The sequence below is a fragment of the Berghia stephanieae genome, chromosome 7 (genome assembly GCF_034508935.2).
Source record: "Berghia stephanieae isolate SIO BIC M18660-M18661 chromosome 7, UCSD_Bste_1.3, whole genome shotgun sequence".
In the NCBI taxonomy this organism is placed as follows: domain Eukaryota; kingdom Metazoa; phylum Mollusca; class Gastropoda; order Nudibranchia; family Aeolidiidae; genus Berghia; species Berghia stephanieae.
This window is the reverse complement of record NC_088366.1, coordinates 47,606,924-47,620,929: the sequence shown is the minus strand read 5'-3', so window position 1 is coordinate 47,620,929 and position 14,006 is coordinate 47,606,924. Positions and strand designations below refer to the sequence as shown.

Here is a 14,006-nt window from a genome sequence, read left to right as displayed (position 1 = left end):
AAATATACCATAAACCGCAAAGAATTTAATAAATTGTACTCGTTTCTTCATTATCTTTGTACTAATTCTTACGATGAACCGAAATACTTCTAAGCAGGACTTTCTTTAAACCGAAACAACTTGAGAGCACCTCCCATTTTTCTTTTAAAATTCGGGAAGGTGGCCACACGTTATAATAATGCCCGGCGATATTAAACAAAGAGCCTAAGTATAAGATGAGGGTGATGGGTCGGGTGGGGGTTAGGGGTAGGGAAACACTTCAATTTCCACTTTGTTTAAATGTGTGTGTGTGAGGGGGGGGTTAGTAGTTAGGCCTTTGAACCTAATGGCATATCAACAAAAGAGGGGTGTGTAGTAGACAGCTTAGCATTGACACGCCTTTTCATTTCCATTTCACTTCACCTCTGAGTCGCCTTGCATCATTTATTGTCAATTATCACACAAGACCTCTCGATCTTATTTTAGCTTTATATTTTAATAAAAGAAAGCACTGTGCTTACACGTTGGAGTTTAAAATCAAAATACTATGTGAATTCCATGAAAAATAAGTTGAGCAAGACGGAGATATGTAAAAAAAAACATGGCATCCCGAACTCCACTCTTTCAACAATTTTGATTGGAAAAACAAATCCCCCAAAAATATTTTTAAAACAAACACACACAAATAAAATAATTTTTAAAAATTAAGAAGAAAAAAAAAAGAATTAAAAAAAAAAATGGTTACCAAGACGACATTTATTCAACTACTTTATTTAAGGGGAAACAATCCATGATACGATTAAATAAGCAATTAAATAGTACCACCCTTGACAAACATCTCAAAACGGGAACTTGATTTAAACCAAAATATCTCTAAACCGAAATGGTTTAGAAGGTCCCCAAAATTTCGGTTTAAAGTAATTCTACTGTATATGCAAATATCAAAACATACACTTACACAAAAAGAAGAGATGCTTCACACGGAATTTCAGTCGCAATAGTAGTATTAGTAGTAATGGTGGCATATGCAGGTGAACTATCAACTCCCTCAATCGGCAAGACCTGCCTAGAAATCTCATTCGCCAGCATTTCCGGTGTAACCTGGCAAACTTTGACCCATGCTATATACACACCAACCCCTCCACCATCACATTTTCATTCCTGTAATAAAATCTTACGTTACCATGTACCCACGACTAATAGCTTTATTTCTGTGAATTTCACGGAAATTCTGTGACCGTTGGCAGCTCTAGTGCTACTGCTCTCTTGGGGGAAAACTGAAAAATCTAATCTCAAGTTAGAGTAAAATCAAATTCAGTTGTGACGTAATAAAAGTAGTCCTTCCAAGCTATTATGCCTTTGGAGCCAGAGTTTATCCCAGTTTCTATAGCGTGAAATGGACAATAGCAATTGCTTGCTACCCTTTAGTCTATAGCAAAGTACTTTCCACCAGATTTAAGAGACCCAGATAGCCAATCACTGCTGGGTGGACAGGGGGGGGTAAAAAAAACAAATCATCTTGACTGCACCCGGGATCGATCTTGGTCCCTTTGCGTGTGAAGCGAGTGCTCTACCAACTGAGCTATTGGGACCCCCGTGATGTAGTAAGGTAGAGAAAAAATATAGTAAGAAAGGAACCAACCTCCTTTTGAGCAATTAATGTGTAGTCACAGAAGGTGTTTGTCTTCCGTAATTCTTGAAGCCCCTGCAGTAAAGTACAACAATGATTTTCTTTTCTACAAGGTAGGTAAGTCTCTGAGGCTGATGATGATGATGGTTCCCCTGCATCTGTAGATTTAGTCCCATCTGCAAACAAAATTATTTAATAATTAAATATATAAATATTTTTGAGACTCTCAAAATAATCATCATAAAGTGAATTGCGTACTTTCATTACTTTTTAAATCTCTCAGTGGCCTACAGGTCCATTCAACGCTGCTGTTAACAAAACAACCAGCTACTCTTTTTACACCTGAGTACAGTGAGAGAGAGAATGCAAGTAAAGAGCCTTTTCCAAGGACCAACTATACATCACTCCAGGCAGGACTCAAAGCTGGGACCTGCGAGGTCCGAAGGCGAGTGTCATTACATAATACCATATAGCCATGTGCGCCGGCTACGTGGTCTAGTGGCATGACACTCGCTTTTGGATAGGAAGTTCCTGGGTTCGAGCCTCGCTCAGCGCATAGTTGAGTCCTTGGAAAAGGCTCTTTACTCGCATTCTACCACCGCACTCAGGTGTAAAATGAGTACCTGGCCGTTAACAGTGCTGTCTCTGTTGGAAAAAATGTTAATATTGCCTTACAGACGTCATGTCTCGTTCTACATGTTACATGTTGCTGTTGGTCAGGGAATTCTTGTAAAGCGCTTTGAGCATGTTTAGTGGTTATTGCGCTATATAAAAGTAAAAGCTCGCTTTTTTGTTGTTTTACCACATAGCCACACTTTAGTCAACAATTGGCACTAAAATTTAAAGCAGAACCAAAGTTTATATAGTATATCAATTATAAAGTGAAACTTAAACCCCCTATGTTTCGTATATATATATTTAAAAAATGTTTCTCTAAAGCTTGAAACCTTTCAAAATGATAGCTTACCTTTGGTTGTCATCCTATCACATGTGTTGGAAATAAAATGAAGTCGAGATGCTGATGTACTTCCACTACTGCTACCAAAATTAGGCTGCTTGCGAGGAGATAATGGCATTTTGATATCTCCAGTCTGTACAAAGGAAAATAAAAAGATTTACATGACAGAAATATAATATTCACATAACTGCAAAGTTATCAATCCCAAAGAACGGAATATACTTTACAAAACTAACACTCACAAAAGATGTTTCCTTTGAAATTATCTCCCGATAGATTTTTGAATTTTCGAGTGAGTGACATTAAACTCAAAGACTACAGAGTGATTGGAATGTAACTCCCTATCTTAAAATAGGTACTTAAACTTATAACGCATTAAAATATTGTACAAATATTTTTCTCAGCTTCTCCTTGATATATATGGCAATTAATTCTATGTCATCGTCTTCGTATCAGATCTGATAATTTGTTTGAAATTTCAAGACCTAGCATAAATGGCTGGACGTGCCCAGTTTGGAGATCAGTTGCTCAAGTTCAAAGCTGGGGGAGAAAGATAAAAAGAAGACATACTCCAGTTAGATTATCAAAAATTGTCATGATAAACTCATCACTGCAGGATCTGTGGCTGATAATCGAAGAGGTGGTCGCCCTTCCACTTCCTGAGACCTGATGGTAGTGCAAGCTGATCAAGAAATGTTTACCCGTAAGTCCGAAAAAGTGAATTCGACAAACAGAAAGGGAAAGTCGGTTCTCCTTTCACTGTATACAAAATGTGCTTACTTGGACGCCATCCTATTGTCAAGCACTCTCTGTCAATGACTGCAACATTCGTCTGGAGTTTGGAGAGATGATATTGGCTTGGTATGAAGATTGGTCAGATCTCTCTAAAAATATCTTCTGGAGTGAAGTTGGTTAAAACAAATCTATTCAACCAAATCAACGACAATGGGAGAACTTTAACTGTAAGGGTGAATATGTGAAGTTCCATTCCGCAAGGGTTTCTTGTGAAATCAGATGATGTGGTTCCCGGTCAGCCTGAGAAGTTGGTGTTGAATGCTGGCTCCCATATCAAATTTTAATTATAACTCCATGCAATACACTTTCTTGTTCTGTCTATAAATTGTAGGAATTATAGTCCAGAAGTATGTTACACTTATCTAAAAATAGGGAGTTACTTTTTAATCACCCTGTATAACGTCTTCATATTTTCTAAATCAAATATCAAAATGATGCACCAGTTAGATTAAACCCACCTCACCAACATAACAGATGTTACAATGTGCGCATCGAATGGCATACAGATACACGGTAAGACGGTTAAGAGACTGAGAGATGGCTTTGCACAGCATCTACGGGACACTGCCAACAAATCAGATTTGACATTTCAACATAGCTGGTCATCCCGGCACCAAAGCAGCTTAGGATCAAATAAAATTGTAAAAACTATTTTGATAGGTTGCATTGTCACCTTTTCCAATTCGTTAGGAATTTTTAGAAGTTATATTGATTTGGGTAGACTTTACAGTGCTTAATACTAGACATCATCAACACTTTAGTATTAGTTTTAGCCATTTTATGTCACTATTTATTATGCTGTCTTTCATAATGTGACTAATATTGAAGACTTATTTGTTTTTGAAGGTTTTGCTACATTTATGTCATTTCAGCCCCAGTAAAAAGGAAGAAAAAGGAAAGTTAAAGCAATCAAGAAAAAGTAAAGATCTGAACAAAAAATGTGTTAGTGTTACCCTAATTTAAATTTCCTCAAGAAAAAGTAAGACATTGGAGAATTTGTTCAACTAGGGAACAGATGACATCTGAGATGTAGATTCCAAGAACACTCTATCACTATCAGTGTACTTAGATCACCTAAAAGTCTCACACAGACATAAGAATGAGTTTGCGCGACAGGGCGCCAACGGGTCCCGTTAGAGATAGACGACGATTGGGACTGTTTGGAAGCTTTAACCCTTTGCCCACTAGTCATTATGACATCCGAAATGCTATCGCCTTATACATCTACGCCAGAATAGAAATAGAGGGTGGAGCCTACCATGATATAACATTTTATGGAGCCCTAATTTCGTCATATCAGTTCTGTCCACTGACAGGTGGGTGGATATCGCTTTCAAGAACTTATGTCCTTATATGAAATCCTGAGTTTTTGACCAATCAACGGATTGCTCTTTTGATAGCTCGCTTGTCAACATGAGTCAGCTCAGCCCTTGATTTATGTAAAGGCATCACAGGCGGTATATGTTGTGTAACTTCAAAGACCACGGTTGACCGAAAGCGATGAATGGAAGCCCTACTGTGGCGTGGAGAACGAGGTCTTGTATGTATAGTTACGTCATATCTCAACGCTCGTGAATTCTTAGTACGGCTGGACTCACAATCAAAACTCGAAATCTGTGTTTTAAACTCTTGAATCAATCGAGTTACATCAGTGCGTTCGTCTCATTGAGAAATGAAAAACGATATATAAATCAAGAACATCGACCGGAAAATAAGGAAATTATCATAAAATTATAAAATTTGAGAAAGCTATTTTCAAAATCAAATATATTACAAAAAAGGTTATTTCTAGACCGATTTTTATGAGACAAAGACAATTTTTTCTCCACTTTTCAAGCTGATTCCAACAATGAGGTTTTCAAATTTATCGCGATAAGATTATTTGTCATTATTTTTTTAATACCCAATTGACTGCTCAGGAAATGAATACGTAATCCTTGGCGGCTAGCGAGTAGGTGTTAAATTTTGCTTACCCTTTCCCACGCAGACGCACACAACACACACACACACACACACACACACACACACACAGACTGAACACACAATGCATGTCTTTCACTTCTGGCCAAAGTTGCCTTATTACAACTTAGACTCGAATGATAACAGCGAGTAGGGTGTCAGATTAAACTTCAGTTTTAAAGGTCTAATTCAATTCACACCGTAATAAATCATAATAATGATCATTCTTGATATATTAGAGCATTAAAATATTTAATTCACATTACTATAAATATATTTTAAATATATGTATTTTGTAATTATTTTAGCGACGATACGAACCCCTTTCAATCGTCGAGCCGAACGATAGGATGCTAGACGACGATAAGTCGGTGTGTGTGTGTGTGTGTGTGTGTGTGTGTGTGTGTGTGTGTGTGTGTGTGTGTGCGTGCGTCTACGTGGGAGAGGGTAAGCAAAATTTAACACCTACTCGCTAGCCGCCAAGGATTACGTATTCATTTCCTGAGCAGTCAATTGGGTCTTTAAAAAAAATAATGACAAATAATCTTATCGCGATAAATTTGAAAACCTCATTGTTGGAATCAGCTTGAAAAGTGGAGAAAAATTGTCTTTGTCTCATAAAAATCGGTCTAGAAATAGCCTTTTTTGTAATAGATTTGATTTTGAAAACAGCTTTCTCAAATTTTATAATTTTATGATAATTTCCTTGTTTTCCGGTCGATGTTCTTGATTTATATATCGTTTTTCATTTCTCAATGAGACGAACGCACTGATGTAACTCGATTGATTCAAGAGTTTAAAACACATATTTCGTGTTTTGATTGTGAGTCCAGCCGTACTAAGAATTCACGAGCGTTGAGATATGACGTAACTATACATACAAGACCTCGTTCTCCACGCCACAGTAGGGCTTCCATTCATCGCTTTCGGTCAATCGTGGTCTTTGAAGTTACACAACATATACCGCCTGTGATGCCTTTACATAAATCAAGGGTTGAGCTGACTCATTTTGACAAGCGAGCTATCAAAAGAGCAATCGTTGATTGGTCAAAAACTCAGAATTTCATATAAGGACACAAGTTCTGGAAAGCGATATCCACCCACCTGTCAGTGGACAGAACTGATATGACGAAATTAGGGCTCCATAAAATGTTATATCATGGTAGGCTCCACCCTCTATTTCTGTTCTGGCGTAGATGTAGAAGGCGATAGCATTTCGGATGTCATAATGACTAGTGGGCAAAGGGTTAAAGCTTCCAAACAATCCCAACCGTCGTCTATCTCTAATCGGCCCCGTTAGCGCCCTGATGCGCAATCTGTCTAAGAACAGAATCCGACTAAGAAGAGGAATACACTCACAAAACTAAAAAAAACAGAATTCATAAATAATTTAAACAATAACAATACATGACATAACAGTAGAAGTAGAGAAATGATTTACAAGGGGAAAAAATCAAAACTAATAATTTGCATTTAACTGTTTCCCCTTCAGCTGAGGACTCCGGCAAAGGGCCAGAACAAAACCAAGCAATCTCATTCCAAGACAGAGACAGAAAGAAAGCAACTCGGAAAACAGATGGGGATAGAAGTTGAAGGAAGTCAACAAATACAAAGGACCCACCCAGATATCGGAGACTTTAAATAATATTTAAACACACCGCTTAATATTGACGATTCAGTGTTTTAGAAAAGGGACGGCATTTGGCATCACTCTCTCAAAACAAGATCAAAATTTAGAATCTTAGTCTTCGCTGTCTTTCTGGATTTTGGATGTTTCTGAATTTTTCAGAGTGAAGGACATGGGTATAAATCGATATCAAAAGTCTGTCCTCATGAAACACGAAAGATTTTTCATCGTCAAAAAAGTGTTAATTCAAAGTGCTTTGAAGAGCCAAAAAGTTGTTTGTTTTGATTTTTCATAATCATATAAAGCTTTTGATACCTATTTCATTATTTTATTGTTAATTTGACCGTCGATTAAATAAGTACTAATGCTGATTGAACTTATAATTATTAAATACATATTTAACAATATCATGTATTGCCCATTCGACTGAGTATCGGAAGTTATCGATGGGCGTTTGATAAAATAAGAGCTCATTTACATCGTAAAATAGAATAATGAGAAGATTGTTGTCATGCTTTACAAAGCGAAAGGTACACTCACGTAAGCGAGGAAAGGACGAGCACAAACATAAGAATAAAACAAGAAATTGTTACCAAATCTTGTCGCAATCGTCTGAACTGAGTATTTGAATTTGAGGCTCAGTCAGTTATGTTCAATGTTATTTTTTTCTAATTTAAGATGCAGTTATTATAAGTCTTATAATCTTCCAAGTTCTGATTTGTTTATGAATTTTATCATAATCATAAGCCTGTTTTCCAGTCGATTCGTGTCAGGTTCCAAGATATAATGTGGGCGAGGTTGCCATTTAGATTCAAACTTCTCCATTCCAGTGGATCCTCGCTGAAGAACCTGTCTCAGTTTGGGATAAGTTTATCTATCGCACAACATTTCAGTAAGTGTCTCAAAGAAACAAATCACACTGACACTGATCACTCACTACACTCGCACTACTATCGACTTTCTTTCTTCTTCGCCCTCAACTCAACGTTAACTGCGAGTGTCTGTCATTCTCATTAATCTCTTACTCCTACCAAAGTGCTTGACCCAGTTAGCAGTTCTGTATGGAGTTAAAAACATTGTTTAACTATTGTTAATTCTCCTGGTGGTGGAAGTAGTAGTACACAAGTTTGATTATTCCCAATACACAGATCAAAGAAAGAGCAGACGATAACAGACTTTTTATTGGTTTATCACCGCCCTCTTGTGTGATGAGTAAAGAATGATGGGATGAGTCAGAGAGAGAGGGAGAGAGAGAGAGAGAGACATCGGTGAATTGGGGCTGCCCAGAGTTTGGAATCGTAAAAATACTTGAGAAAACACAAAAAAAATGTTGAATTGAACTTCTGCCACCTCTACTACTACTACTACTACTACTACTAAGAAGTAGTGTAGTAGTTCTACTGCTACCACTTCTTCTACTACCACTACAACAATGACTGCTGCCATCACTGCCATCGGAAGTCAGTTTTACACATATTCGTATTAAATGTATTAAGTAATATTAAGTATAAAGAAGTATTAAGTATAAAGACATAGAGGTCTAAAGAACCAAAAAGGCCCATGGAGCTGGAGTTTATTCAGGTTTCCATAACAATGAACAGAAAATAGCAATTGCTCGTTACCATTTAGTTAGAATGTGCCGAATATTTTTTGCCATTGATCTGTTATTTTTAGTAATATATTTGTTTTCATTATTTTTTGTTATAAGCTGAAGAAGGGTTTTGATCCTGAAACATTCCGTGTTTGGTATTTTGTTCTTTTTTTTTAAGCTGTTTTTGTATTCATTTTTGTTACTTAACTTTTTATAGTCCACAGCTTCTAGCAGCTAGGTATCACTTTGTACATCCAGAGTATAAAGTATAGCTAGATCATACTACTGCATCATGATACCATTAAATACTGGTTAATAACTGAACCAGAATTAATGGGAGTAACTGACTAATTTGGTGGTCCCGGTAGCTCAGTTGGTAGAGCACTCACTTCACTCACAAGGGGACCTGATTGATCCTGATGCAGTCGAGATTTTTTTCGGACCCCCTGCGGCTATGTGGTCTTGTGGTATGACACTCGCTTTCGGATCGGAAGGTCCTGGGTTCTAGCGTCGATCAGCGCATAGTTAAGTCCTTGGAAAGGGTTATTTATTCACATTCTTCCATCGTACTCAGGTGTAAAATGAGTACCTGGCCGTCAATAGCATTGTCTCTGTCAACGAAAATGTTATATCGCCAACAGGCATCACGTCTCGTTCCAAAGGTTACATGTCGCTGTTGGTCAGGGACCCTTTGTAAAGAGCTTTGAGCACATTTAGTGGATATTGCGCTCTATAAAAGCTCAAGCTCAGTGAATGTGTAGCTGGGCCTGTCAAATCAGATGGAAAGTACTTTGCGATTGTCTAGCATCCTATCCAAGAATAGCAAGCAATCGCTATTGTTCATTTCAAGGCATAGAAACTGAGATAAACTCCGGCTCTATGGGCCTCATGATTCTGAAGGACTACTACTTTCTAGATGGCAAATTTAAAATGTATCAAATTTAAGGTAAAAGGTTGGCAGGCCTGCCAGGTTTATTTCAGATTTCATTGCTTGCTATTTATACACTGATTCATTTTAAGCTAAAGTTGGCCATGTTGGGATTTTATTCCTCCAGTTTTGAAATTCTTTTTTTTTTTCTATAGAATTTCGTAAGAATTTGGTTACAGTTAAAAATTTTATTTTTACAAGAAATGGCTATGTGGCCAAAATGACTGGCATTACGTTAATGTTAAATCCTTTAAGAATAAGAGAATGAAATAAAAATGAACAAATGTTATGATATCTTTCATATTGATTTTCTTTCCAGATTATCACAGATTTCAGTCGTCCAGATTGTTTACTCCATGTCTTTCCCTCTGGGACACAAGATCTTTTCATTCATCTCCCAAGCATTATACCGTGTCACTACATAATTCTCTGAGAAGGGATGATTCTTCCACCTCACTTCAAAGGCCATTGCCAATTTCTCCAACCTTTCCATCAGTGCCATGTTGGCCAACGACACACTGGAATTTTAAGTCTTTCCAAAGAAATTCAATTATTGCATCTCGAGTGAATATTGTAAATTTTGAATCGCTTTATCAACAATTGTCACCAAGTGGCCAAATTAGGTTCCTTCATGGATATTCGTCGAGAAAGCGAGTAAGCAGAACATTTTCATCACAGAACAAATCATCTGAGGATAAAAACAATGAGCTTAAAGTCGGAGAGCAAACCGTGAAAACAGATGAGGATACGGAGAATAAACTCACTGTTTATCAGCGATTCAAAAAGACATACAAAGAACACGGGAAGGTCTTGATTGTGGTTCATTTGATGACATCAGCCGTCTGGTTTGGATCCTTTTACACAGCTGCCAGATGGTAATATTCATGTTAATAGATATGAAATGCATTTTTGAAAATAGAAAATTAATATAAAAAAGTGGTTCCTCTGATCTGTAAGGCACATGGAGCCATAGTTTATCCCAGTTTCTAAATGTGATGAATGGACAATAGCAATTGCTTGCCACCCTTTTGATGGGACTATCGTCGATTGCAAAAGTTCTTTCAGTCAGGTCTAGCAGGCCCAGGATGGGGTCAGAAATTTTGTTTACTTCACCCTGGATCAAATTCAGTCCCTTTGCATGTGAAGGTCGAGTTTGAGTGTTCTTTTAACTGAGTGATCGGGACCCACATGCATTTGTGCAGCCATGTGGTCTTGTGTTATGACACTCGCTTTTGAATTGGAAGGTCCTGGGTTCGAGCCTCATTCTGCGCATTGTTGAATCTTTGGAAAAGGTTCTTTACTCACATTCTCTCACTGTACTCAGGTGTAAAATGAGTACCTGGTCGTTAACAGCGCTGTCTCTGTCAGAAAAAAAAATTGTAATATCGCCTAACAGGTGTCATCTCCTGTCCTATATGTTACTTGTTGCTGTTGACCAGGGACCCTTGTAAAGGGTGCAAATTTTTCATGGTAGTAAGCAGGTTTGGTTAATATCATTATTTGAACTATTATATCAGCATAGATTAATTAATCTGTACCAGTTTTTGGATTGGATAAAATAGACTTTTGAAAAGATTCTTTGTCAAGGAACCGAAGTGTTGTACTTTCAATAGAATATATTACTAGAGTAACTAGAGCATTTAATTAGCGTAATATCCTCTAAACGTGCTCGAAGCGCTTTACATGGGGTCCCTAGCCAGCAGCAACACGTGTAAGATGAGACCCGACGCCTATTTGGAGATGGTACATTTCTTTATCGACGGAGACAACGTTGATAACGGCTAGGTACTCATTTTACACCTTACATTGAGAGAGTGTGAATAAAGAGCCTTTTCCAAAGGACTCAACTATGCACCAAGCGAGGCTCAAACAAGACCACATAGCCAAGATTAAGAATATATTTTACCAATATTTAAAGAGGAGCGGCTATGTGGTCTTGTGGTACAACACACGCTTTCGGATCAGAAGGCTCGCCTTGCTCGGGGCATAGTTGAGTCCCTGAATAAGGCTCTTTACTTACATTCTCTCACTGGACTCTGGTGCAAAATTAAAATGAGTAGGTACCTGGCTGTTAACAGCGTTATCTCTTTGTATAAATGTTAATAATGCCTAACAAACGTCTATCTCATTTTACATGTTACATGTTGCTGTTGGTCAGAGACCCCTTTGTAAAGCAACATTTAACATGTAATACAAGACACAAATAAATAACAATGTGAAATTGAATGTAAGCTTCAATTTAATTTACGAAAACAGATAAAATGGACATTTCGGGTTTCCATTGTATCAACAAAACAGGATGAATGAAACACTACAGACGAATGAGATAATGTGGTAGTGGCATTGTTAAGACAACGCCACTACCACATTATCTCATCCTTCTGTAGTGTTTCATTCATCCTGGTTTGTTGATAAAGGAGAAATCAGAAATGTCCATTTTATTTGTTTTCATATAACAAATTGAAGCTTACTTTCAATTTCACATTGTTATTTATTTCTTTGTGCTTCGAGCAGCAACATTTACAATACATGACTCATGTAAGGCGATATTACAATTTTTTTTCATACAGATACAATGCTTTTGTGGCCAGGTATTCATTTTAACCTGAGCACTGTGATAGAATAATGTGAGTAAAGAGCTTTTTCCAAGAACTTAACTAATGCTTTGCTCGGGGCTCGAACTCAGGACCTTCCGATCTGAAGGCGAGTGTCATACCGCAAGACCACATGGTCCACAGAGAAGGGTGCGGCTATGTGGTCTTGTGCTATGACACTCGCTTTCAGATCGGAAGGTCCTGGGTTCGAGCCTCGCTCGGCGCATAGTTGAGGCCTTGAAGAAGGCTCTTTACACTCACATTATCTCACCTTATTCAAGTGTTAAATGAGTACCTGGCCGTTAACAGCATTGTCTCTGTCGGAAAGAAAATTGTAATATCACCTAACAGGCATCATGTCCCGTCCTAAATATTAAATGTTGCTGTTGACCAGGGGTCCCTTGTAAAGCGCTTTGAGCACATTTAGTGGATATTGCTCTATATAAAAGCTCTTTTTTTTCTTTAAGGGTGTAGATGTGTAAAATGTATGTAGAAAAAGGTAGTCCTTCACAGCCATAAGACCCAAGGGAGCTAGAGTTTATCTCAATTTCCATATCAAATGTACAATAGCAATTGCTTGTTATCCTTTAGATTGTATTCTAGTTTATCTCAAAGAACTTACCGCTAGATTTAACAGACCCAGCTACCCAATCACTGCTGGGTGGATAATGGGGTCAGGGAAAAAAAATCTCAACTGTACTCTGCATGAGAAGCAAGTGTTCTGAACTATCAACTGAGCTATTAAGTTTCCCAGGGTATTGGTAGGTTTTGCTTATTATATATATATAAGATACGTAATTTGATTATTTAAAACGTTTCAGTGGTGTGGATGTCGTCCCCCTATTGGAAAACTGGAATCTTGGTGAGAAAGTCATTGCCCCTTTCGATCTGGTGGATTGGGAGATGTTGCCTTGGCTTACCTAATGTACAAACTTGTAACCCCTGCTCGATACACGGTTACACTCGCAGGAACGAACTTGGCTGTCAGGTTGGTATAACCTCCCAAAACGTCAGTTTTGAAATCTTTTTAATAGAAGTAAAAGTAATCCTCTAAAGTAGTTGGGTTGGAGTTGAGTTGACTCTGATTTCTGTGGTGTAAAATGGGCTGTAGTTATTGTTTTTTACCCTTGGATAGGAAGTTTGTTTGTTGCAAAGTTTTTCTGCCAGTTATAATTTGAATTGAATTAGTTCACATTGGCTGGGTGAAATTAGTTAGAGGAAACTATGTTCGAGGTAAAATTAGTTTGAGGACGGATTGGAATGATAACAAAGAATACTTTGCTTAAAGTCAATGCGTCTTGTTGGTCCCAATTTTCGGTTCTTTATCTAAGTGTGTTCCATTGATTTGGGGATAAGTCAACCCTAGTCAGGCGGTGTTGGATTTATCAGGATTCCACTGTATGAGATCTTATTATTTTTTTAACTACAGTAAAAACCAGTTAAAACTAAATTCAAGGGACTTTGTACTCATTTTCGGTTTCCACATACATCAAACAGTTATCTATCATGATTTTCCAGGGGTATAATTAATTATTCCATTGCTATCCCACTGTCACATACGATGCATCGCATCAAATTCTTCTACTATGTGACTTTGTGGTTGAAGTAGTGTAGTGTGTTTGTGTGTGTGTGTGTATTGGGGGAGACGGGGAGGTATGTATGTATGTATGGATATGTGCACACAATCAAGCATAGTGGTAGTAGTAGTAGGTGCCAAAGAGAGCAATTGTGTCATCTTTATGGAGTTACAACATTACTGCTCTCAATCAGCACATTGTGTTCTCACCATCAAGTAAGAATGGATTAGTGCGGTTGGGGTGGGATTGAGTGGGAAGGGGAAGTAAGTGGGGAGCCACGAAGACGAATAAGGCATTGTGGATAAGTTGGCAGGGGGGGGGGGGGGGGTTGATGGCAAAGTGGAGAGAGTTTCAGCGGAGCTGTGTGG

General features: G+C 37.9%; 2 protein-coding genes across 9 annotated transcripts in view; one reads left to right on the top strand and one right to left on the bottom strand.

The window, feature by feature from the left end:
- The window catches only part of LOC144977406 (kelch-like protein 31), a 39,721-nt gene that overhangs the window by 20,630 nt on the left and 5,085 nt on the right, over positions 1 to 14,006 (bottom strand). Inside the window, exons 1-3 of one of the 7 annotated variants that reach the window (XM_078922585.1) lie at positions 6,980 to 7,126; positions 2,577 to 2,700; positions 1,622 to 1,785 (exon numbers count right to left, since the gene is read on the bottom strand). The exons of 1 other annotated variant lie outside the window; for it this stretch is intronic. In XM_078922585.1, the coding sequence (XP_078778711.1) occupies positions 1,622 to 1,785; positions 2,577 to 2,685 (273 nt within the window). In that variant the 5' untranslated portion in view covers positions 2,686 to 2,700; positions 6,980 to 7,126. 5 more of the 7 variants (XM_078922586.1, XM_078922587.1, XM_078922589.1 and 2 more) reach the window with 5 other exon arrangements.
- Positions 7,452 to 14,006, top strand: part of LOC144977410 (uncharacterized) — a 95,067-nt gene continuing 88,512 nt past the window's right edge. The window contains exon 1 of one of the 2 annotated variants that reach the window (XR_013646302.1): positions 7,452 to 7,840. Coding sequence is in view for 1 of the 2 variants with exons in the window: in XM_078922593.1 (XP_078778719.1) it covers positions 7,735 to 7,840 (106 nt within the window). In the remaining variant the exon portion in view is untranslated. The remainder of the gene's footprint in view (positions 7,841 to 14,006) is intronic. The other variant, XM_078922593.1, reaches the window with a different exon arrangement.